The 23,444-nt window shown below is 44.8% G+C and overlaps 4 protein-coding genes and 1 long non-coding RNA gene across 9 annotated transcripts in view; 2 read left to right on the top strand and 3 right to left on the bottom strand.

The window, feature by feature from the left end:
• Positions 1-1,523: 1,523 nt before the first annotated feature.
• LOC135400814 (uncharacterized) lies at positions 1,524-11,133 on the bottom strand. Of its 5 annotated transcripts, none has more exons than XM_064632741.1 (10): positions 10,946-11,133; positions 10,546-10,858; positions 8,598-8,826; positions 7,331-7,442; positions 7,064-7,260; positions 6,868-6,990; positions 5,576-5,864; positions 2,884-3,052; positions 1,774-1,958; positions 1,524-1,712 (listed from the first exon to the last, which is right to left on the bottom strand). In XM_064632741.1, exons 3-9 carry the CDS (start codon positions 8,821-8,823, stop codon positions 1,806-1,808), a joined length of 1,269 nt encoding a protein of 422 aa, XP_064488811.1. In that variant the 5' UTR covers positions 8,824-8,826; positions 10,546-10,858; positions 10,946-11,133; the 3' UTR covers positions 1,524-1,712; positions 1,774-1,805. The 5 variants fall into 5 exon arrangements, with proteins under 5 accessions (XP_064488811.1, XP_064488809.1, XP_064488808.1 ...); XM_064632739.1 differs by having other exon boundaries at positions 8,598-8,837; positions 10,574-10,858; XM_064632738.1 differs by having other exon boundaries at positions 10,574-10,858.
• On the top strand, positions 3,894-5,168 carry LOC135400819 (uncharacterized). The gene is made up of 3 exons (XR_010424651.1): positions 3,894-4,016; positions 4,272-4,975; positions 5,138-5,168. It is a non-coding gene; the product is annotated as an uncharacterized LOC135400819 (long non-coding RNA).
• A 1,045-nt stretch (positions 11,134-12,178) lies between the features above and the next one.
• On the bottom strand, positions 12,179-13,580 carry LOC135400810 (DNA oxidative demethylase ALKBH2-like). The gene is made up of 3 exons (XM_064632732.1): positions 13,075-13,580; positions 12,870-13,012; positions 12,179-12,764 (listed from the first exon to the last, which is right to left on the bottom strand). The coding sequence occupies exons 1-3, from the start codon at positions 13,510-13,512 to the stop codon at positions 12,476-12,478; spliced, it is 870 nt and encodes a 289-aa protein (XP_064488802.1). The 5' UTR covers positions 13,513-13,580; the 3' UTR covers positions 12,179-12,475.
• A 116-nt stretch (positions 13,581-13,696) lies between these two features.
• LOC135400808 (uncharacterized) lies at positions 13,697-22,068 on the top strand. Its single transcript, XM_064632731.1, has 9 exons — positions 13,697-13,893; positions 14,104-14,266; positions 14,466-14,679; positions 15,566-15,677; positions 15,751-15,947; positions 16,036-16,158; positions 19,399-19,690; positions 20,841-21,009; positions 21,279-22,068. The coding sequence occupies exons 1-9, from the start codon at positions 13,796-13,798 to the stop codon at positions 21,429-21,431; spliced, it is 1,521 nt and encodes a 506-aa protein (XP_064488801.1). The 5' UTR covers positions 13,697-13,795; the 3' UTR covers positions 21,432-22,068.
• Positions 20,928-23,444, bottom strand: part of LOC135400807 (scoloptoxin SSD14-like) — a 21,548-nt gene continuing 19,031 nt past the window's right edge. The window contains exon 11 of the mRNA XM_064632730.1: positions 20,928-21,775. Coding sequence (XP_064488800.1) covers positions 21,620-21,775 — 156 coding nt within the window. The 3' untranslated portion in view covers positions 20,928-21,619. The remainder of the gene's footprint in view (positions 21,776-23,444) is intronic.

The raw sequence follows: 23,444 nt of genomic DNA, 5'->3' as shown, positions 1-23,444 counted from the left end.
TTCTATTGTACTTGGTATTTGGGTGTCACCCGCGCTGTTGCGCAACTTCGTGTATGCCCACGTGGCGCGCGAAAAAGTGGACCGCCCCGGGAGGTCAGCGGACTATCCTAGCCTTCTGCCTTCCCTTGCCCATCCGCCTTCCGAGTCCTCCTACTGGCGCGCATTTTGGAGACGGAGCCTCCCTCGCTCTTGGTCAGCAAAGTCTAGGACAGTCAGTCAGCGTCCTCCCCGTAGCAACAGGGAGGAAGTTGTTTCCAAGGCTGAAGAAGCGAATAAAAGGCCGCGCTTGCCCTGGAATTTCCGGCCACTTTGCTCCGCCCTCGTGGCCTCCTTTCCACCTCATAGATGCATGGAGGAAGGAAAGCTCCTGAATAGATAACAGATGGAATAGATGCACTCTGAATAGATGCAAAACCCAGTGCCCCCTTGTAGCGCGTACGGAAACCTCCGAAATTCGGCAATGTTTGAGGCTCCCTACCTGACTTGTGTGGTACACACGACTCACGCGCAGCTGACCTGTCGCGTGCCTGGCCTCATACATGTGCTGTTCCACTATGTTATTCACGTGGTGAGACGAGGGATTCAAAACAGAATGCAACAAAGGTAAGTGCTTCTAGCAGTTTGAGCCTTCGTGTTTGTGTTTGTTTACGTGTTCTTGCCCATCGCTAAGTGCTTCTAGATTCCTTATTGCATTGGAAGCACTGTAGCGCGGTCATTTCGATTTTGGGAGAGCGAATTACGTTAACCTAGTACGCTGCTCTTTTATCCCATTCCATGAGATATTTGGACAGTTCAGTGCAGCCCATTTGAGAACCATTTGGTACAAAATAAAAGCTTAGTATGATTGTGACAAGCATCGACGGTCCATTATCGTAAAACTATGTGTCTATAGTTCCTCGACCGTATCTTTTACATCACTACTACGCATTCCTTTGGTAGTTTTCTCTCTCTGGATTCTTTTTGAATGTGAAGACTGATTGCATCGCAAATTCATGGGGAATCCGTCTCCAATTTGAGACAAAATCAGCCTCTTTGAGAAGCCGTGAACACATCTTTGCTGTATCAGCATTGAACTTATATCTTTTCTCTTGATGGCTAGCAGCCATTTCTGTCTCACGCAGGCTGTAGAAGGTGACTGTAAGGCGAGCATTAAGTGTCGATTGAAACAGTCTGAGGGGCATACGTGAGACGGACTACCTGTCTGGTAAACAGTCGCAATCCTGCTGTGGAATACGCCGATAAATAACAAGTTCGCAGAATTTGCTGCGGCTTCATTTTATTCCTACCATGGGCGAAGGTACCTGAAGATGTTGTCGCGGATAAGCCTATCCATGTTTGGCACAACAAACGACATCATAATTCGTGGCTTTGGCCTCTGCAATCTATTTTGCCGGACATCAGCACCATTAGCATAAGCTGGAGAAAACTCAATGGGAGGGAAACATCTTGGCCATTGCTCAAGATGTCCGTTCCAATGTCTGGAATGGAACCCATGACTACAAGAACGAGATCACTGGCGTAGTTGTTGGCGAACAACAGTGGCCTTTTTTTTGCAATTCTTTTTTGGATCGTTTATTTCTTCATTTATTTTTACCTCTACGGTTTGCTGGACTAGTTTGCGATAGGGAAGGTTGTGACCTCTTGTGTCTGCCATAAACGAATGCAGAAGGCGAAGGCAATATGTGAGCAGGAGACCAATACATGCTATAGAGCTGTCAAAAACAAAATGGCTGTTAGTAACTAGGTACACACAAGAGGTCAGCCTTGTCTCACCTTGCTAGAGCAGTGTCAAACAGCTGGGCTTGTCAAGAATATTTGATATATGATATAGTCCATTTGGATAACTTTGTGTCCACTGGTTTATGGGAGATCTGAGTATTTGCTCCCTCAGAGTTGCAGCAACAAAACAGCACATTGAAGCTTGATCTTTCCATGTTGCTTTCTTCTGTTTGCAATGCCTGCAAGGCAAGCACATTTCGATGAAAAAGCCTGAAAGAGGTGTGTACCTTAACACCAGCGCTTCCCGGCATGCCATACTGGAGGGAGCCTGAAATCCTGCGAAGTACAAGGCCTTGTGGCACTCCTGAGTTACGAAGAGGCTGTGCATAATACTAGGTAAGTGAAGGTGCTAGCCTGTTACACTGGGATCAACAAAGAATTCGACAAAAACTAGAAACTAGCCCCTGTATGCAACATACTCTGTAGTAGCAAAATGGGCAAGGGTGCAGGCCAGCTGGTACATAGTGAAAAAACGGAACCCGAGCTGCCGCACACAGATTTAACGTTCAGGTGGTTTTCTCTAATGTGGTGTCATCTCTCAAAGCTTGCCCCCTTTCCTCTCTTCCAGAACTCCGGCTGTGGCATTTCTCACAAAAAGGGTTTTGTGACCTGCGCAAAAAATGTGGCGTATTGTACACCGCTAGGTTGTGGGTTTTGCTATGTAGGTCAGACTGGATGGTGTCTAAACACTCGGCTCAGCAAACACAAGAGAAATGCGGAGTCTTTGTCTGGGAATTCCGAACTTATCGCCAATTTTAGCCTTTGTAACAATTCTTCCCCGGCCTTCGACAAGTGTCCTGGATTCTGTTCGGGACCCTGTAGCCAGACTGTTAAAGGAATACAAAGAGATTGTCACGAGGGGAAATTGTGTAAGTGTAGCTTCGGTTGCCCCTCGCCACTAATTCGGAAGTTGTTGGCTACGTAAGTGATTCTGTCATTAAAGGGTCTGCTGTGTTTGAGAACGTGTCGTGTCATCCCTCCTCTGTCCCGTTCTCAGGTTCCGTTTTTTCAATACTGTGTAGACTATTGAAGTGCATCACTGAGAAATGGACACTCTGGCATCCTGATGATTTTCCAATGATGATGATGATATACAGTACTTACAACCGTGGCAGCTGAAGTCTCAACAACAGATGAGTAGAGTGAACCAGGTGAATCTGCATAATAATATTGTGTATCTTCGGTGTCCATGCTCCTTTCTCCAGTCTCTAACGGACCAGCACCTTCGTGTACATCGATTTCTGCGTCGCATGCTGTCCCCCTCTCACGGAGCCTAATGTATAGAAGATATAGATTGCAATCATTTGCAAAACATGCAAATGACCATCCCCCAAGAAGGTTTGCTAAGCATGTGCCATAACAATGAATGCCACATGTCTGACACGATATGAAACATTGAAGGGACCGCCAAATTTCATTTAATAACGTGAAGTGACTGCACTTGTGTGCGCAGCTGTTCGCCATGCAGCGCAGTTACAGAAGTTTTTATTTTTAGAAGTATAGAAGTTTTATTTATTTTTATTTGCACTACCGTTGATCCACGTTGCGGATCATTACAGTAGATGGCCGGATAACGGGTATTCCATATTTTGCAAAAATCTAGGCATATGCTCTACAGTGACGACGCCCTCCGGAAGGCTGTTCTCGTCGTGTATGGCTCTTGAATAGAACGAAAATTTTAGAATGTTAGTGCAACAAACATATTCCTTCAGTGTAGACCATGCTTATGTCTTGATAATCTTCCATCTTTTAGTTGATACTGCGAAAGAGGGTAATATGAAACAACTGGCACAGTGCTGGACAAAAGTTTACGGAACATGCTCCGGTGCATTCCTTCCTTAGAGTAACGTGCTAGCGGCGAATGGTGCCGTACTGATTTACAGACATGTGCTTAGGTAACCCAGTCACCTGTATGCAAGTCCGTACGGTCCCATTTGCTGCTAGCATGTCACTCTGAAAAGGGAATGCGCCAGAGTGTGTTTCGTAAAATTTTGCCCAGCACTGTACATGTATTTCAGCCTTAGCATCTTAAACTGTGATACAATCGGAGGTAACATCGGTCGACGACATAAGGCAGTCACAGACGTAGTAGACCTGTAATCATTGTATATAAACCTGACAGCTTTCTTCTGCACTCATTCCAGTTTCTTCTGGTGAATAACGAGATGAGGGTCTCACATTATACAAGCATACTGCATTATAGGAAGTACCAGCGACTTGTAGGCCGCTAATCGTAGGTGGGTTGTCAAATGCCTCAGTGCTCTTTTCAATAGCCTTCTGATAGTCTATTGCACAACAAAGTCAACATGTGCATCCCAGGACAAATTTGACTGAAAATATACGTCTCTTTAACGTATCTGAATATAGTCCAGAGGCCGGGAGTAGACATGAAGACCACTGTACTTATTAAACATGAAAATATACTCAAAGATATTTATAGTGCGATGCTGAACTTGAGTTGAGCACCACATTCTTTTTCTTTTTTTTTTCAGTTTCGATTTGTGGTTGTCAGCGAACAATAACAGTATCCTGGCTGCGCGGGATGACAGCGATAATCGAGGAGCGTGGGACGTGATGAATGATGATATTTCGACATAGTTTCTCCAACTCTCTGCGACTGTATGTTTAAAGGGCCAGGACGACACAAATGCTGCAAAGTCATTTGAAACTGCACTAACTGTTGCAATTTGTTTGGGGGGAGGAACAGTTTGTGCAAAATAGCGTGGGTTCAAGAAACACCAAGAACTGCGGCACATTCTGATGAAGCAGTATGAATGCTTTCTTGGCATACACCAAAGGTACACACCTTCCCAAACAAAAACCCCTCTTTTCTGAAGGTTCCATAGGATTAAGTATGGCAGCGCTTCCCAAACTCTGTTACCCTGCTTCCCATCAAAACTTATAAAATTGAGCGCCGTGACCCCTCCTTTCTTGACAATGCCACAAGCTTTTTGATTCCAATGCGTGAAACGTGTTACACAAAATTGACGCTGAAGTTTTATTCGAGTGAATCAGCTGGGCTAGACAAATGCTAGCAGGAATGGCTCATGACTCAAGTGACACTGTTTGTTATAACATAGTGTGTCGAAATGAGGGAGGAGTTTCAACGCAGCAGCCCTCAGTTCCGGCTCGATGTTGAGCAGCGACATGTACATTGTTTTCATCGTCGCCACCGCAGTAAGCCAAGTCCGCAGAGGTATGTCGTGGCCCTGACCTATTGGATTATAACGACAATATATATCATAATCAGCAAACCCAATGAAGAGCCCGTCCGCACGATCCGCTAAGGGCGCTCCTCATCGGCCTGCAAGATCTGCATCATGATTGGATGATGGAAATTTGAATTTTGAACGCGCAGGAGCGGACGCACGATAACCGTAGCAGATGACGGCAACAGTCCCTATGAAAATGCGGAAAACGATGATGATAATCAACTTTAGATGGAAGCATCTCTCGTGGCACATCCACCACTTCTACAAAAATACTAAGGTAAGCTAAAGTACAGAGTACTGTAGAAATTGTGGAAGCGATAACCGGGCTGATGGGTAGCTCCACCGCTAGCCTCCAAATGCGACTCTGGGAAGGGGTCCGTATGATACGGTTGCTATAGTCTAGTAGGTCATGGCAAAGGGGAGAAGGATCCTCGTGGCTTTAGTACTCAGGAGTGTGAACTTTCCTGCCAACGCTGTCCAAAATTTGAGAAGTGACTTCAGCAGAAACTGTTGATACGTGCCTTTTTCAAGTTCCCGAGCTGTTTCGCGACCCACAGCTTGGGAAGCACTGAAGAATGGCATACCTGTAGTAGACAATCCCTGGAGCTACTGGAACCTGCTCCATTGAAGTTAGAGGCATGAGTTTCTGCAAAGGTTCAGGCTCTGGAGGGGCAGTGATGGGTACTGGCAAGTTCTCATCACTGTTCAGGGTTGTATTAGGAGGAATAGCCACTGTCGGTTTCTTCATTGCTATTGGTATAAATGACTTGGTCGTGGCTGTCTCTTGTGCTTTTTTGGAAGGTGGCTGCTCTGAAGATACTGGTTCTGTATTGCCAGCATTTCCTAGCTGGCTCTTATCATGAACAGCATCCCCTGCAAGATTAATTTCGTGCAATGACATTAAAGACCATCATACCATCGAGACATTTGCCGTGTAGCATTGCAATACTACCTCGAGCTTATTAAATAGAAGACACTTAAGAAGTTCGTAAAGAGAAATATTCCTGCAGTGAGAGCCAGGTGAGAATTCTAAAGCAGTTGTGTCCTCAAAATAGAATAAAGGCATTTGCAGTCATTTTGAAAATTATCATGCCCATGGGTGCACTCTTTTGTGGTGCCTGCATGTGCGTCCTGTACCCACACCCACTAGGAGCACCAGCTTAGGAAAGACCTAAGCAGCAACATGGTAGTCTTAACGACTATCCTTGCATTTGTTGACAAACAGCGAGGAAGGCCTCTGCTCTCGCCTAAGAGATGGTGCAGCATTACTGCTTCGGGTGTGCGTGGTGACCCGCAGTCGTCTGCTTCTGCGACGGCCCCTCCGGAAATCACACAAGTTCAACATTGGTAAGGCTGAGATCTAGCTCCGGGAACGAAGCTTAGACAGAAGTGCAGTTACAGTTGTTTCGCCTGCTGCGAAGCTTCTGCCATTGCGCACCTATCTAACCAACGGCTTTGTCGTCCATTAACCTGGGAATGTACTTGCAAACGGTACATACAGGATGAGAATAAGTTACTAAGAATGTGTTCTTGCATTTTGAATTTTTATAACGTCCTGTTTTATATTCACAGGTAGTAAACTCCATGTCTCCATGGTACGCACCAACACGGTGGCATCCAACACGTCGTGTCATTTGCTTTTTGGAGGCAATGCCCTGCTTGTAGTAGTGCCACAACAGGACTACAACAAGTTTAACAAGGCAATGAAATTTTCCCTCACCCAGAATATGTTCCAAAGTTATTTTTATCACTGTCGCAGCTCGACAACGTGGGCAGCCTTTCCTCAGTGATGTCAGTTTAACAAACTAAGCTTGACTGGATGTCACTGCACCAACGGTAAATTGCGCTCTACAATGTAGAACGTAGAAGGCAATACCCTCTAGAGATGGCATAACTGATGAGGGCATTTTTTCCACTGGGTTGCACGGAGACGTCTGAGAAGAAGATGCAGTCGATTCTGTAGTACAGGTAGAAGGTCCTTCCTTTGGACAGAAAAATTCTGAAACCAAATACAATGCAAGTAAACAAGGAATGAATTTCAATGCAGTTGCTCATGCTGTGCTCATCCTCACCTTCTGGGACGAGATATTTCATCACCGGGTCAGTCACGATGACAGAAGGGCAAGCAGTTTTCTTTAGCCAGACCCTGTGCCTGCTCGAGAAAGCGTCGGTCGTGAAATGTGCGGAGCACAACCTCCTCTCGTGTAGTTTTTCTGGGGGGAGACCCTCGAGATCAGGACGGTTGGCATAGTGAAGCCATTTGAATCTCCTGTGGGGTCATCAAAATGTTCAGCTGTTGGGAAAAATCACTTCACAGAGGTTGCTGAAATGTAACCCACCTCTCATCCTTTGGGAATCGGAAAAAGGAGCAGGCAGAACTGGCCGCACGATTTCGGCACCATTTGGCAGAGCATTCTACTCTTCCTTTCACATGTTCTGAAAGTGGCCTGCCTGCAAAGGTAAAAACAACCACTCTAGCTCTAGCAGGTCACTTTAACCACCCCAAGGTTAACCGAACAAACAAGGTCACCAGCAAATAGATGGTGTGTCGCGACCTTCCTCAAAGGACATTATACATAGGGAGTGACTTTTTCGGGTTGAATGCCTTTCTCAGATTCAGGGAGTAAAAATCGGGCGCTATTTTTAAATCTGTAATTCGGGGAGAAATTGGGCGATAATTGTGCCTTCGGGTGTTATCGGGTGTTTTTGTTTCTCCTCTTGTCTATTAAGTCCTTTCCTAATCTCGTATTTTTTTGTTGTTTTGCGGGATTGTGACCTTCGAGTGGTAGTCCCCGAAGGCATGACAGTGTTGACACACATGGGTGTATTGCTGGGAACGAAAGCGACCCATTCTTACATGTGTTACACGTGGCGACCTTTATTCGTCTTCAGTGGAAACTTCACTCGAGGATTTCATAGCGACTGGAATTCAGGGAGAAATCGGGTTTAACCCGAATTGGTCGGAGGTCAGTTCGGGGGGGAAATAACCAGGCGGAATTGGGTTTAACCCGTAAAAGTCACTCCCTAATTATACATTGTGTATTATCACGGCTAAATTATCAAGCATGTCAGACAAAGAACAGTGATCATGGCCTAGGGACAATGGTGTTACATTAGCAGGACTATATGTGGCAATGCAAGGTGCACGCTAACATCTCCCGAGTAGTGTAACACTGTAAAAAAATATATTAAAAAAACACATGTGCACGGCAACCATGCCTGCATTGAAGGAGTTTTATGTGTATCTGGATGGTGTTAAATTTACTGTCGAGAGTGACCACAACTGCCGGACTTAAGGGAGGCGACACAGAGAGGTGGCATGTGGTCAGGCTGTGGGTTTTTCGCGAGGATGTCATTTCCTGATGCACAATAGTGATCTTATGCTCAATGCAAGGTAACAAAACCATATGTGTCATCTAGCATATGAAAGGCTACTACTTGAACACTCAATAGTGGGTGCTTTTATATATGGATGCTATTTTGAAATTGACGGCAAACACGAGTGTGAAATTTTTCCAGGATCCGCTTTAAGTGTAGCAAACTGAGCGCGTAATTTACATCTACAGCAGACACGCAACATGTTAATCTGGTGTCTGGATGACATACCATGCGAAGAACTTCCAGATGCTTTGTTTCCTGGCAAGCAATGCAGAGGTGTAGCTGAGGGATCAACGTTGCCTGGTTCTTTGAGATGTGCAGTTTGTATACAAGTTGACGATGTAGGTTGTTTTACGACTTGGCAAGGTGCCTCGACAACATTGCTAGTCTCCGGAGCACTGGCTAAGGGCACCCCACTTGTAACTATCATCTTGGTGGTACAACATCCAGACATAACCTAAAATAGAACTACTAGAATGGTAAACATTCCTGCATCTGATGAGTCACAATTTTAACATGCACCATAAGGACAAGATAAAACCTAATCAGTGATATTTCGGCTAAGGTCTCGGTTTTCACATAGAGTGTGTGTTCTCTTGGGCCTCTTATGTGCTCCCTGGTATCTTCTTCTATGCATACCTCTCTTTGGGATGGTAGGCGTTAAAGGAGTACAGAGAGCGATCCAAAAAGATTTCAGATTAAGATGAAAGTGTGTGTGTCATTATACCAAATAGTGCCAAAGGTTTTGATGCGCAATTTGTTTCCCAGAAAAAAACTCACATAACATAGCTCCGCGCGCTCACCCTTAACTCGCCACTCTAGCTATAACGAGAATGAGGAGGCATGACGCCACGTCACCGATGACGGTATAAGGAGAACTCGTTCTGGCTTGCCGGTCGGTGGGGGTCAGCGCCTTGTCCCTTTGCCGCGGTAAACCTGTTTTGCCAGTTCTCCCGGAGAACTGGGGATAGAAAGAGTGGCCGAATCATTACCGAGCCAGGAGAAAGGCTTTTTCAGAACCCCAAACAGCCGAGTAGCAGACGGCATTTCACTAGACCAATCAGCAAGCATTTTCCTTATAGCGTCAGCGTGAGGTTCCAGGCAGATCACAGGCTGGTACGGCTCTTCACCACCGTTGCGCACGGTCGCTTTTTACGGCGTACCTTAAATTCAATTTCTGCGATAATTATGACTCAGTGGTGTGAATTACTTCGCATGGTGCATCTTACTAGCCTACTTAACAGCTTTATAGGAGGTTTATAACAGGGTGTTAAAAATTACTTCTGTGCTACTTCAAAACTTGTCAATTGCAGCGAGATTAAGTACCACGTACAGAAGCAGCTAACCGTGGCATTATTTATTTATTTATTTACACCTCAAGGCCCGAAGGCATTACAGAGGGGAGTGGGTTATTACACACAAACACAATATGCAAACGTAATAAATACAGGTCAGTATAAACGCAACTGTACACAAAATACAAAATACCAAGCAATTAGATAAATAACACTAAAATAAATCACATAAGTCACAATAAGTCACATAAATAACAAAATGTAACATTGTTATGCAGTACACCATATATATCACAATCAATTAGAAAGCTCCAGTAAAGTAATTAGTGCAGCATTGAGTTTGAATGGTCATATATGTCAGTGATGTTACCTGGAAGGCGGTTCCACTCTTCCGATGTACGGGGAATGAGAGAATGAGAACAGGCAGATGTTTGGCAGGGAGCAATGCCAACTTTGTGTTGATGATCTAAGCGCGATGAAACATAGGAAGGAGGCGGTAACAACTGAGCGCGTAGCGCAGGAATATGATGGTAAACTTTGTGAAATAATGATAGACGAGCAAGTTTACGCCGAGAGGCTAGTGACGGAAGTGGTAATGACTCTTTCATAAGGGTGACACTAGCAGCACGGCAATAGTTGTGGGTAATGAAACGCGCGGCATTATTTTGTATGAGCTCGATTGAATTGATCAAAGAACTCAGAGAGGGATCCCATATGGACGCAGAGTATTCCAGTTCAGGCCGGACTAGTGTTGCATAAAGTAACAGTTTTAGTAAGGTTACTTAGGCACTAACCTATTATGTACACAAAACTTCGGCAGTCGTACTACAATCGCTCACCACAGCATACACTACAGCTACCGAACACAGCGAATCACAAACCGTTATGTTCGAACATGTAGGCTCTTACGCAGAGAAGGGACTGCTGTCAATTTTGTCATACACTCCTGTCTTGAAAGTCTTCATCCGTGAAGTGGGCTGAGCAGATGAAGCACTTGCTGAACACTTCTTCCTTTGGTAAATGTTGCAACTCCAACTGCTGAGTGTGCTCAACCGGCTCAACCCAAGATGCATATACCTGAGCCTGCCAGAACGATGCACTCAGAGCTCAGGAAACAGCTCCAGAAAAAGTTTTGAGAGGTAAGAATGGCTTGTTTTACAGGTACTTTTTTGCCAGTCACTCAGCAATGAAAATCTGCAGTTGTACAATAACAATAGCAGATTGGACGCGAAATATCATTTCAAAACCGAGCAACAGCGCGAACCGGCATGCAGAGCTTACCAGTCATCTGCCAGTATGGAATAGGATCGGTGATTGTTATTGCTTCGGAAGTTTCCGCACCATTTTACACTGCGAACTGAAGAGTTGCACACAACCATTCACATGTTAAAATTAGCGTTTAGGTACCGCCGTCCCCGCGAGTCCCTAATCCATGCATCCACGCGATCCCCTTGTCTCGGCTTGGATTGCGGCCGTCATGAGAGCCGCGAGCCACGAGTAGACCGGACTGGAAGAAGAACGGAGACGAAGCAGACGGGGGGGGGGGCAAACAAGTGGTATTACCGGCAATTCCCGCAGCGATCCCCTTTTAAACAATATATTTCCCATTCCCACACACAACGAAGGCACAGAAGTTTGATAAATTTCATGGACGCCGGTTTATCCATACCCCCCCCCCCACACACACACACAATACTTGGCAACACCCCCTAACTTTTTTCCAGCGTACTGCTGTTACAATTATGGTTACAAACTTACAATGTAACTGCACCCCCCCTGAGCTTGCGGTTCTGGGTAAACTACTGATGGGTGCCGTAGCCAAGCGATTAGTGCGCAATAAAATTTATATTCAAACGCTGATGCATGGTAGAAGGAAACAATATTTCATGCGATGTGATACATCTCGATTTAGCCCCGATTGTTACCGGATGGGTGTCACGTGGAGATATCCAGCATAAGAGATGAGGCACTTGATTCGTAGAAGTAGTATCGTGTCATAACAAGGAACAAGTTTTAGATTCGTAGCCCCTGTGTTACATGAGAAGTACCATTTTGACAGGTATTATAAGCTTGCCAGAAATGTCCCCTGGCCAATCATAGTGGTACCTATTGCTCCATCCACCTGTAACTGTTATCCCAAGGGGTCCTACCAGATAAAATATAGGTACTGGTCGTGGATCATCCAATCTGCTGCTCTGTAGTAGCCAGAAGCTTGCAAGATATGTGTATATGTTATGGCTGTCCTTATATGCCCGACACCCCCGAAGATGAATTATCTCAATGGCAGTCATAATCACCGAGATAAAGTATGAAATTTTGTCGCATATTGCACAAAGTAAAGGCATGTGCACAAAAGAAAAAAGAAGATGCAATTGCATTGGTTTGTGTTTCCTAACAGGTGGATCTTAACCTGAATGGCCCATGCCTTATTAGCAAAGCACCTGCTGGAAACAAATTGAACAGTGTACTTGCTTATTATGGCCTATACCCAGGTGGCAAAGTACACTCCAACTGTGATGTTTTAGAAAGTAATTTATTGCATTCAATACCTTTCATACTGACCACTCTCACCACAATCCATTTCCGAGGACATCATTCAAGTAGATAAGTAAAACATTGAGAAATTACTTCCAAAAACATTTCTTGCATCAACACTTTAGATGCCTCCTGGCAAAAAGTAATAGTAAGTAAGAGTGAGACCTTGTGACATAGGAGCACTGCTTCATATTTTATTGCTGCAAATAAATAAGCTGGAGAAATATAATTCCATGGTTTCCACACTGACAGTCAACAGAAGGAAGAGTTCAACTCTCACACAAGGCATCTAAATGTCAAGTTTATCCTGACACCCATTGCTGACTTGCGTGGTGGCAAGGAATGGTACCAGAAGCTGTTGGTTGGGGGATTCATCAATAAAAGACTTCCATGCTCCAAGGTGACCTTAACAGGATCGACATGCCGTAACTTTTTCCGTGCATCTGCGTGCCTCAAGACAAACTCTCGTGCTTGTCCAAAGGAAAGCGATGCAATGGGAGCAGTGCGATCCAGATCAGATTCATCGTCTCTGTGCTCTCCAATGTGGTCACATCCATCTTTGTACCTGAAGTATAGAGAGGCATGAGAGATGTTTCTGGTGAGACCACACTGACTCATCTGTAGCGACACCTTCGTGTTTCACAACAATTACATGATCAGTAATCATTACCTGTTAATAAGCACAAAATTATATCTGTAACCCGTGTAAGAAGATATGATATCTCGAAGGTGAGAAATAAGTGGGGTCCAAGGCTTTGCCGGTAAATTTGTGCCGGAGAACGTATAAACTTTGCCTGCATCTCCAAAGGACACCTGCGGGGAAAAGACAGGCGACCGTCATAATTAGTTGGAACGAGTAGACTGCCTGAGATTACCTGTTTTCTAGGTATGCGATGCCACTTCCCAAACACTTTATCCCGAAGCAGGTCCCCCGTAAAGTACTCTACTTGTGACTCGAGCTTCTGGAATACACTGTCGGCCACTCGCTTCTCAAAAAGTTTGGTATACTGCAAGTTCAAATTTTCTTTCCGTATCGTCCGACAAGTCAGACTACCACTCCTAATGCGGATATTGGATGTGTCGTCGGAGGGGCGCGATTCGTCAATTAGATCTCCCGCGTTCTTCATTCTGGTGCATGTACTAACATTAATCGAATCCGTGCTTCTTTCGGTCCGTTTCACATTGCACAATTCTGGGTATTCTCCACTGTCGGTGCGTGGTTGCTGATGCTGGTAAGGTTGCGGAGGAGAACGAATAGTTTTTGTCAACATCACCACAGAATCTACTTTGGTATTGCAAGATTCGCGTATCATAATTCGCCTGAACAGTGACACACCCGCGTTTTGCACAGCTCGCTCTATGCCCAAAAACCGAAAACGCAGCCGCATCCAAAGTCAAGACAGCCCGTCGATCCATTATTCCCGGATTGTGGGCCGCAATCCAAGTTGAGACAAGGGGCCAGGCTTCCGTACAATCCGTCCGCATCCGTCATGGTATCCGTCCGTAGCCGTAGAATTCTTAACATCACGGTCCTTCAACATTCATGCGAATGCGGACCGGCGGGACGCTGTTCATAGCTGTACGTGTTGCGCAGCCATGGCTGTGCCCAACTCTTCAGTTTGCAGTGTCAAATGGTGCAGAAACTCCCGAAGCAGTAACAGACATAAATTTTACCCCATGCCAGCAGACGACAGGTAAGTTCTACATGCCGATTCGCGGTTGGTTGCAAATTGTTGCTCTCTTTCGAAACGTTACTGTGCCAGTTTAATCTGCATTTCCTATTGTACTGATACGCAGATTTTCACTGCTGAATGACAATCTATAAAACACGTGCAAAACAGACTATTGTTACCCTTAAAAAACTTTTTCCTGTTTTTTGAGCTATGTATGCACTGTTTTGTCAGGTATGCATCTTGGATTGAGTACTCTCAGCAGTGGGAGTTGCGATATTTACCAAAGAAGGAAGTGATCAGCAAGTGCTTCATCTGCTCAGCCCACTTCACGGATGAAGACTTTCAAGACAAGGAACGAATTACATTAAAACTGACAGCAGTCCCTTCAATGCGTGTGAGTATACATGTTCTAACGTGGTCTGTACTGCATGCTGTGATAAGGAACTGCTAGGACTGCCGAAGGTTGTGGAGGTAGTGAAGACACCAGAGAGCACACAAGAGAACACACACACTATGTGAAACGAAGGCATTGTCCAAATATCACATCTTATGTATCCAGGAATATGTTTATCATTCTAGTAGTTTCATTTCAGGTTAATTCTACCAAGGCCATAGTTAGAAGTGGACTGGCTGCAGCTGGTGCACCAAAGACAAGAAATGTTGAGTCAACTTGCCAGAATCTAAAACCACCTACACCATCAACTTCCATACGAATTGCGCATCTCCAAGAATCGGACAGCGTCGGTCCCCCAGCTACACCTCTGCAATCGTTACCAGGAAACAAAGCACCTGGAACATCTCTGCGTGGTATGTTATCCGGACAACAGATTAATCTATTACATGTCTACTGTAGATGTAAATTGTACGCTTTGTTCGTAACACGAGTTTGATTCTCTGTTTTCGTGTTTTATGATATTTGCAATTCAAGGGGTAAAGGGGCAAAAATTTTCTGAATTTTTCACCCTTCTGAATTTTTTCTGGGGAAGATAAGGTGTTTCTTTCTCAATCTCTCACGTCAACCCGCATTTCGGATGAAACCGAGGTTGTCTGATTACAGCCACCATTGTGATCATGAGTTGAGAAAGCAGAATTTTTGTTGTTCTGTGGTGTCATTGCTGTCTTCTCTGAGCTGCTGTGGCACATGCACTGGTGTGAACAGGTCACCAGACAAGAGGCACTTGGAATTGGAGGCACTGAATGACTGGGAGAATTCCAACGTGTGTCCCAGTTTCATGAAGGGACTGGTCTTCGAGGTTGACATGGCAAGATTATAAAACGTGGATACACAGGTCACCTCTCCTGCATGTTTTGGCTTATATCGTGATTCACCCATTTTGGGGCTTTACGCCGGCACCCCAAGGTTGAGGACCCCAAGGGATTCCTGGTTTAAAGCGGGTTGTACCCGAATTTCAAAAGGTGTGTTCATGTCACAAATATTGTGAACAATTGAGATTAACCCCAGAATGAAGTGCCCTACAAAAAAGAGGATGCTGTAGATTTTTCACTGCTTTGTTTGCCATTAATTTGTGATGACATCCGTACATAGAAACATCCAACTGTTCAGTGCCCAATTGTATCCCTTCACATGCTACCAGAGACATATGGTTTTGTTAGCTTGCATCGAGCATAAAATTACCATTGTACATCAAGAAACAGTATTCTCATAAGAATGCACTGTGTCTCGTTTTTGCAGGCAGATTACACGCAGAACATGGAACTGGAAAAGATTATTGTGCCGCAAAATGGTGCCGAAACTCCTCAGTTACTTCGGGCCTCTCCTTTTTTCGATTCCCCAAGGATGATAGGTGGGGGATATTTTTCACCAAAAGACTCTGCATGGTTGTTTCCCTAAAGCCGGATATCTTGATGACCCCACAGGAGATTCAAATGGTTTCACTATGCAAACCGTCCTGATCTTGAGGATCTTCCCTTAGACAGACTGCATGAGAGGAGGTTGTGTGGCACCCATTTTACCTCCAGTGCTTTCACAAGCAAGCAGAAGACCTGGCTAAAAAAGACTGCTTGCCCTTCTGCCGTTGTGAGCGATCCAAGGCTGAAACTTCTGGTTCCAGAAGGTGAGGACAGCGCAGCGTGAACAGCCGCATTAAAATTCCAGGTTTACATGGTTGTGTGTGTTTGTTTCCTTTTGTTTTCTTTTTTCAGAATTTTTCCGTCCAAAGGAAGGAACTGTTATTCGTACTACAGAATCGACTGCATCATCCTCTCAGACGTCTCCACGCAGCACACCGATGGAAGTGCCAGCATCAGCAATGCCATCTCTACAAGGTATCGTCTTCTATTGGGGGATCAGGATTACAAAGCTCAATAAAAAGTGCTCAAATCATCGGACGTCACAACACGTTAGAAGGAGCTTGAAGAGGTTGCTGTTGCACGCGCTATTTTAAACAAATTTTCTCAGGAAAAACATGTTTCCCAAAGAAAATGTTTTGCGTGACAGTTCCTGATCATATTTTTGCTTCACATTGTGAAAAATATGGCCAAGCTAGTTGATTGTAAAAGTAAAATATGGGGACTCAGGTCCCAACATGTTGGGGACAGGCTAGTCCGGAGCACATAAATGGAAGGCAGTAGAAAAACAAAACAGATGCGACCCCGTCATGTGAAAGAGATGTAACAAAAAACATGAAGTGGCCAACTATTGAGCGAGTCTAGTTATCAAGACAATACTAGTCCATAGACCAAATGCGTACATGAGAAGAGCATAATTTCTCCAAGTCTGAGGCAGCACAGGAAGACAGACCTCTCCTGTCTACTTCATAGTGTTTGTCTGTCTTTCTCTGTCTGTGTTTGTATTTTGTAACAAAACTTGCAAGCATGTGACCATGACATCGTGGCAGAAAAAGCTCTGCCTATAGAATGCATGCGACAGCGATGTTCTTAGTTTTGGTTTGGGTCAGGACTATCTGAGTACCTAATAGAAGTTTCTTGACAGCATGGGTAAATTTGTTGATGGTATCGTTTCCATCAGCTTGAGGCGGTGTTAAGGACAGAAACTAGTCCTGTATACTTGTGTTTTGTGTTGTGTTCCACCTCAGACTCAAGGAAATGACACTATCAACATCGTTACGCCAGCTTGCTTGCATTTTAATGCTTTGTTCATGTCTAGTTTGTTTAGCATCACTGTGACACTGGCATTCATGGTGACCATGCAAGGACGTTCATACAACAGTCAGCAACACTTATAAACAGGGTGTCGAGCCGAACCGAAAACCGTAACTGAGCTGTTATTTTTGCCGGAACCGAACAGTAATTTTCATGGCACTGTTGAACCCGAACCGGAGCAGAAAAAAAAAAAAAAAAAATCTCGGTAACCAGTTCTGAACAAAACTCTTCGGATATAAAAGAAGTCAGCATAGAAGTTCCTCTCAGTCCCTGAACGAGGACACATAGGTTTCCATATCATGGAGCAGTCAAACGGGGACGTATAGTAAGTATGCTTTCAGCACCTTTTTTAACACGTTGAAGCGCAGTTGTCCTTGTGAGCGTCGTGACTAGCGCCCCACGCGCGCGCTTCAGCGTCTGCTCTTCAGAGAGGAGGCGCCATGCGGACGAATGAAGCAGGAATGGAGTAGGCCAGTTGTGTAGCTCTATAGGACGAATATGTAATTAAGGAAGCGCCGAACATTTCCCTTTTCACGTGAGCAGTAAAAATTAAACAAGTTAGAAACATGAGGAGTGGAGAAGGAACGTACCTACTTGATTGGTCGTGGTTTGAAAAGTAAATGTAGTTCTGCTTACTGGTGGTGCAGTTTTGTCTTGACCCATTACATTTGTGTTGTGGATTAACTGATACACTGCTGTGAGCTTCGACAGAGCTGTGGGCTCGACATGCTTCAGTACGGCTTCAGATCGAATGATGCAGTGTGCCGACAAGTACCGTCGTCTATGTAAAATGCTGTTGTTATTAGGCTTCCTTTAGGTGTATCTTGCTGGCACTGTGCGTGTGAAAAAAGAGATTTGAGGAAGAGAAAGTAGCAGGACTACACAGTGCATTTCTCCTTTCTCTCGCTAAAGGGTGTACCTGACCACTCAAAACGTCAATGTCAGGGATATGCAGTAGTTAACTACATACTTGCAGTTGGACTACTATAGTTAAACTATTACATGATAGTTAAAAAGTAGTTAGAGACTACTTGCATAAATCGTAGTTTAAGCTTGTTTTTTTCTAATTAAGTACAGTAGTTAGGTTACAGCAGGCTACAACTACTTTGCATTTTTTCACTTAGCCTTCCGTGTGATTCACGACCTTCTTTCTTTGCGTTTATTAGCGACAACTCTGAAATTTTCTTCATGTTGCGAATAACACACACTGTGCACCTGGCGCAGGCAGCAAAAGCTCAGTCAGCATTGTCATTCAGGGAGAGAATTGCATAACGCACTGCAATGCTCAGCGCAGGTGCACAGACATGCATGGTTTGCCTGGCACCCACGCACGAAGCGCGTGGGGAGGGAATGGGTTTCGACGGGGAGTTCAAAGAGTATCTAATGTGCTGCAACAGGACCGTCAGCTGTCGGAGCGTAGGTCAACCAGGTTGAATTAGACTGGTTGGATGCGGAATGGAGGCATTCGTTGTCAAGTTTCTGTACAGAAATGCTATGGTAGAAAGTATGTCTTTTGTGTTAATCAGGGTACATAACGATCGATACACACAGCACATTCCAAAAGCTTATGCCCTCTCTGTCGTCAGATTGGAGGCTGTTTCAGTGTATGGCACATTACTACATCAGTATTGGAGGGGTGCGTGCTGTGCTATGATTGTTCAGAGTGTGGGAGATCCCTGTCTTCTCGCTCCCCATGCACCCACTCGCTATTTCTACACCTCAGCGATCATGTGTATTACAACGCTCACAAAAGTTACAGTAGTTATAAATGTAGTTGCAACTACATCCTAGTAGTTGCAAGGTAGTGTTAACTAGTGCAGCTGTGTTGTAGTACTTACAAGTAGTTAAATTACAGTTTGATGCAGTAGTTAGTATAGTTATACTTAAACTACTTAAAAAGTAGTGCACAACAACAGTAAGCTATTGGCCACGCATTTCCTCATAAAAGCAGTTCGCAAACCGGTTCGGGGCTGCGAACCGGTTTGTTAACTGGTATATGGCCCAGGTATGGCCTACAGAACCGGAACGAAATCCAAGCAAACCGCACCGAACCCGTATTTTTTGCGGTACGGCACCCTGCTTATAAATGCTCACTCACTAGGAGAAAATTAATAAAATTGACCACAAGGCCTATCTGCTACAGAGTGCCTACTTCTCAGTGGTAAGCGTTACACTTGCAGGAATAGGCGCCACAGAAATGTACGTACTCTCGTTCGCATGACATCCGAGAAGATGGCTTCAAATATAGGAGAAAACTGCTTTTGAATTCTGCATAATATTGTATTGGATAACACACTTGACTCTTACACCAGGAATAATTTTCTTAACCACTTAGCTAGATTTTTATTTAGTAAGCTCTAGACAATGTTGCAGTATGGTCGGAGCACGAAATTAATTTTGCAGGAGGAGATGTACATGATAAGAGCCAGCAAGGAAACGCGGATACAAACCCAGCATCTTCACAGGAGCCTCCTCCCAAAAAGCCAGCCAAGCAGACAACCACGAGCAGGTCATATGTACCAATAGCAATGAAGAAACCGACAGAGACTTTTCCTCATACAATATTCCTCAACGCCCATGGGCCACTACCCATCACTATTATCACTCCCCAGCCAGAGTCTGAATCTTCTCAGAGCCTCATGCCTCTAACTTCAATGACTCATATTCCGTTCGCTCCAGGGATCGTGTACTACAGGTATGGCCCACGTACTCCTTCCCTCAGAATTCTAAACTAAACAGGTCACAAGAATTGCCTAGTACAATGTGACAGTGTTTTCACTTCTCAATGCTGAATTGTGCCTGTAGTTGGCAAAGTTACAGGCATTGTACATGACTTCAGCTCTACGTACCTGGAGTTCCTACACTACAGGTGTAGGAACCATAGTTGCACGCCAGGCAGTGTCAAGCTTGAGTCACTATTCCATGCTTGCCACACTATATTTGTAAAAGTGATGTCTGCCTGTTGTTATGGTGGCTGGAAAGTAGCGAAAGTAGGGAAAGTAGGTTCCCTTGTACTGTGATGATTGAATTTGAAGGCTAGCTAAATACAAGCACTCATTGGCATTGGGGTGTAGTTCATAACTAAGACCCCGTGCAGGGAAAGGTAACTGAATATTTTTCGTTTCCGTTACCACCGCAGTTTCGGTACCTCCCCCCCCCCCCCCCCCCCCGCTTTTTGTTTTTCTTGTTTCTTTTCTTTCCTTTTTCAAAAGGAGATCGTGACAAAACCTAATCCCTCCACGTTCTGAAATTGCAATAATTCGGGTTTTGTGTACCCGAATTATTACCGTAAATTACTGTCGCTTCCGTTTCCGTTATTCTAAGTGTGCGTAATCAGTTTGTGTGTTACCGTTACTGGTTATATTTACAGTTTCCGTTTGTTACTTTCCCTGGCCCCGTGTTTTCAGTGTTCAAGAATTAATCGCGTAATCCTTCGTTTGGCGCGGAATTTCGTGGAATCCCTTATTTTTAGGGTTGTGCGGATGCTCAAGTTCTCAAATTCGAATCGGAAATCGATTCGCGAATGAACTGAATAAATGGAATATGAACGACCCCTTCCAAAAGCGGGCTTCACGTGATGCCTCCCTGCTTGGGGTGAAGCTTTTTACAAAATTCAAGCCCACTTTACAAAATTTCCCATACTGCAGGACCAACACAGACAGATTGTAGTTTATCTTAATATAACGTTAACCCATGTTTATTGTGCATATTTCACCTGAAGAAAGGGTGGTGACCCTCGCGTGCTCTTAGATGCTGAAAAATCTTTCAGCATGTAAACACATGTAAAATGTAGTTGGTGCCACAGAAAACCATGGGCCTTATCGATAGCCTGTATCGTTATCTAGGCCGTATGAGACAGAGGAAGCACTCAATACAGCAATCAATGTCGACGAAGATACTGGTCCCATAGACAGTCAAGAAGGGAGCATGGATATTGAAGATACACAATTTTATTGTCCAGATTCTCCTGGTTCACTTTACTCATCAGTTGTTGAGACTTCTGCTACTACAGTTGTAAGTGTGTCATCATCAATTGGTACACCTGAGCGCCCATTTCTCAGTGATGCACTTATAGTCCATGTAGCACATTGCATCAGCACTGCATGTGAGTGCTAGTTTCTGGATTTGGACTTTTGGTACATTAGGGGCAACCTGTTCACAAAACCTTGTGCTTTTTAGGGTGTTAAAGCTGAGAAACTAGCTCATGCATGGCATGCTGGGAAATGGGGAGTTGAGGTGCACCTCTGTCTTGAGCATGCATTTGAAATGTGCTTGCCTTGCAGGCATTACAAACAGAAGAAAGCAACATGGAAACATCCAGCTTCAGTGTGCTGTTTTGTTGCTGCAACTCTGAGGGAGCAAACACTCAGGTCTCCCATAAACCACGGGCCACAAAGTTAACCAAATGGACTATATCGTATATCAAATATTCTTGACGGCTTTAGCAGGGCCAGACTAAAATCACTAACAGCTGTAACACATCTGCTCAGATATTGCCTTACTACACCAAATTTATGGCGAACACAAGCGGTCACAGTCTTCCCTATCACAAACCAGTCCATGAAAGCGTGGAGGGAAAAATAAATGCATGAGTAATGCAAGAAAGAATGACAAAAAGCAGCTGTTATTCGCCATCCACCCCTCCGGAAGTTTCGTTGCGGTAGTCATAGGTTCCATTCCAGACGTTGGCATGGACGTCGCGACCTATGGCCAGTACATTTCCTTCCCATGGAGCCATTTTCACCTTATGTCCACGATGCCGAAGACCGGCAATGATGTCCTTAAACAAGAAAATGCACGAATGAGCCTCGTATTTGTTTCTGCAGTGCCATCCCGTTAATTCAGACTTTTGGATAGTTCAAACCAGTGATGGGCGGTAGTTCGACCATATGTAGTCGACGTATGGTCGAACTACTAGTTACACTACTTTTTATCTTGTACTACTAGTCCACGGACCCAGAAGATGACGTGTGCAGAGTAAGTGTCTGTCTCTCGGTCTTCTTCGTGGATCTATGCCAGTAAGCCTGCACCCTCCCCTTGTTTCATTAATAAAGTAAACTGCGGAACTCTCTACTTTATTGTGGGTAACGATAACGAGTACGATATTACGAGAACTCTGATATTACGATCACATGGTTGGTTCCCGTCAGCTCACCCATATTGAAGGGCATGCAAACGTGACACAGATATAGCGATCATCGTGAAAGCGTTTGCTCGAAAGAATTCTCCCGCCGGCACGTAAAACCCATGAAAATAGAGAAGCAATATTTCATGTTTCTCTTTGCTTTTTTTTTCATTGAAAACAAATTGCGCTGTCATTTTCAAGAGCTTTTGCCCTTGATGGGCACTAAAGTGAGAACGCATTGCGTTTATCTGCGGTAACTGACGGGGATTAGATGCGCGCGACTTTGATAGGGCTCGCGACAGGCAGAGGAGGTTGCTCCTTCAACAAATCGTTGTCCCTTCTATTTGCAGCGTGCTACGATGGCGTCTGTGGTTCGGGGACGCGTTTTGATGAGAAAGCCACATGGCATGGCTCAAAGTTGCACGCGCCCAACGGATTTTGTACCTGTGCAATACATTGTTGCGAAGTATCGTGCCCTGCAAAACGTGAGTTGGCAGACAGTTGCCTGTCGCAACCCAAACACGCGTTGACCAATAAACGTTTTTACAAAAGCAAGCGTCACCTGTGGCACGCAAGGGCTCATGGGAACTTTGGAGGGTCTTAAAACGTTACGACGCCCAGAGACGGAGGCAGAAGGTGTGCGCACCAGCAGCGTCAGCAGGGTAAACCATAACCGAAGCAGACGACGGACGAAGAGTTCACGCTGCTTCGCCGCGCTTGCTTGCTGGCGAGCGCATCTTTATAAAATCCTCTTTACATAGACCTCTCCCTGTTTGTAAACAAATGACGTCATATTGTTTGACAGCGTCCCTAATTTGGTATACACTTTAACTACGTCCCAAGCTAGGGAGTGAACAAGGTGGCGCCCAGAAGTCAGGATCTTGAGGGGATTACGATGGTCCCTCAAAGGGACGCTACCTTCGGACCTACTTTTCTTTCAATGGGAGTCAGCGAACAAGTGCTCATTCGTGGAACCCAGACCTCCCCTTCCGACTTCGGTTTCAGTCTGTCTACCAACGTCATGATGACGTTTCTCGGGTAGAGATCTATTCGTGGACGAGGCGCGCTCTAATGGACAGTTAGGCTCCGATAGTGAGAATTTTGATGGTCACGGCACTGGATGACGAGTAATAGACGAAGTCGTCGATTTCACCTGGTATAGGCGATTATGTTGCCCTTGGAAAACCTGGCAAAGCTGTGTCAACGTAGAGATACATAACATGATTTTGTGCTCCCGAATCAGATTTCGTGTTCCCGTTAATATCGTTATAAACGGGTTCGACTGTAATATATTTGAAGAAAGGTACGTCATTAACTCGAGTAT

Source organism: Ornithodoros turicata, chromosome 7, assembly GCF_037126465.1.
Source record: "Ornithodoros turicata isolate Travis chromosome 7, ASM3712646v1, whole genome shotgun sequence".
In the NCBI taxonomy this organism is placed as follows: Eukaryota; Metazoa; Arthropoda; class Arachnida; order Ixodida; family Argasidae; genus Ornithodoros; species Ornithodoros turicata.
The sequence above is the reverse complement of the archived record's forward strand: the minus strand, read 5'-3'. Positions and strand labels throughout refer to the sequence as shown.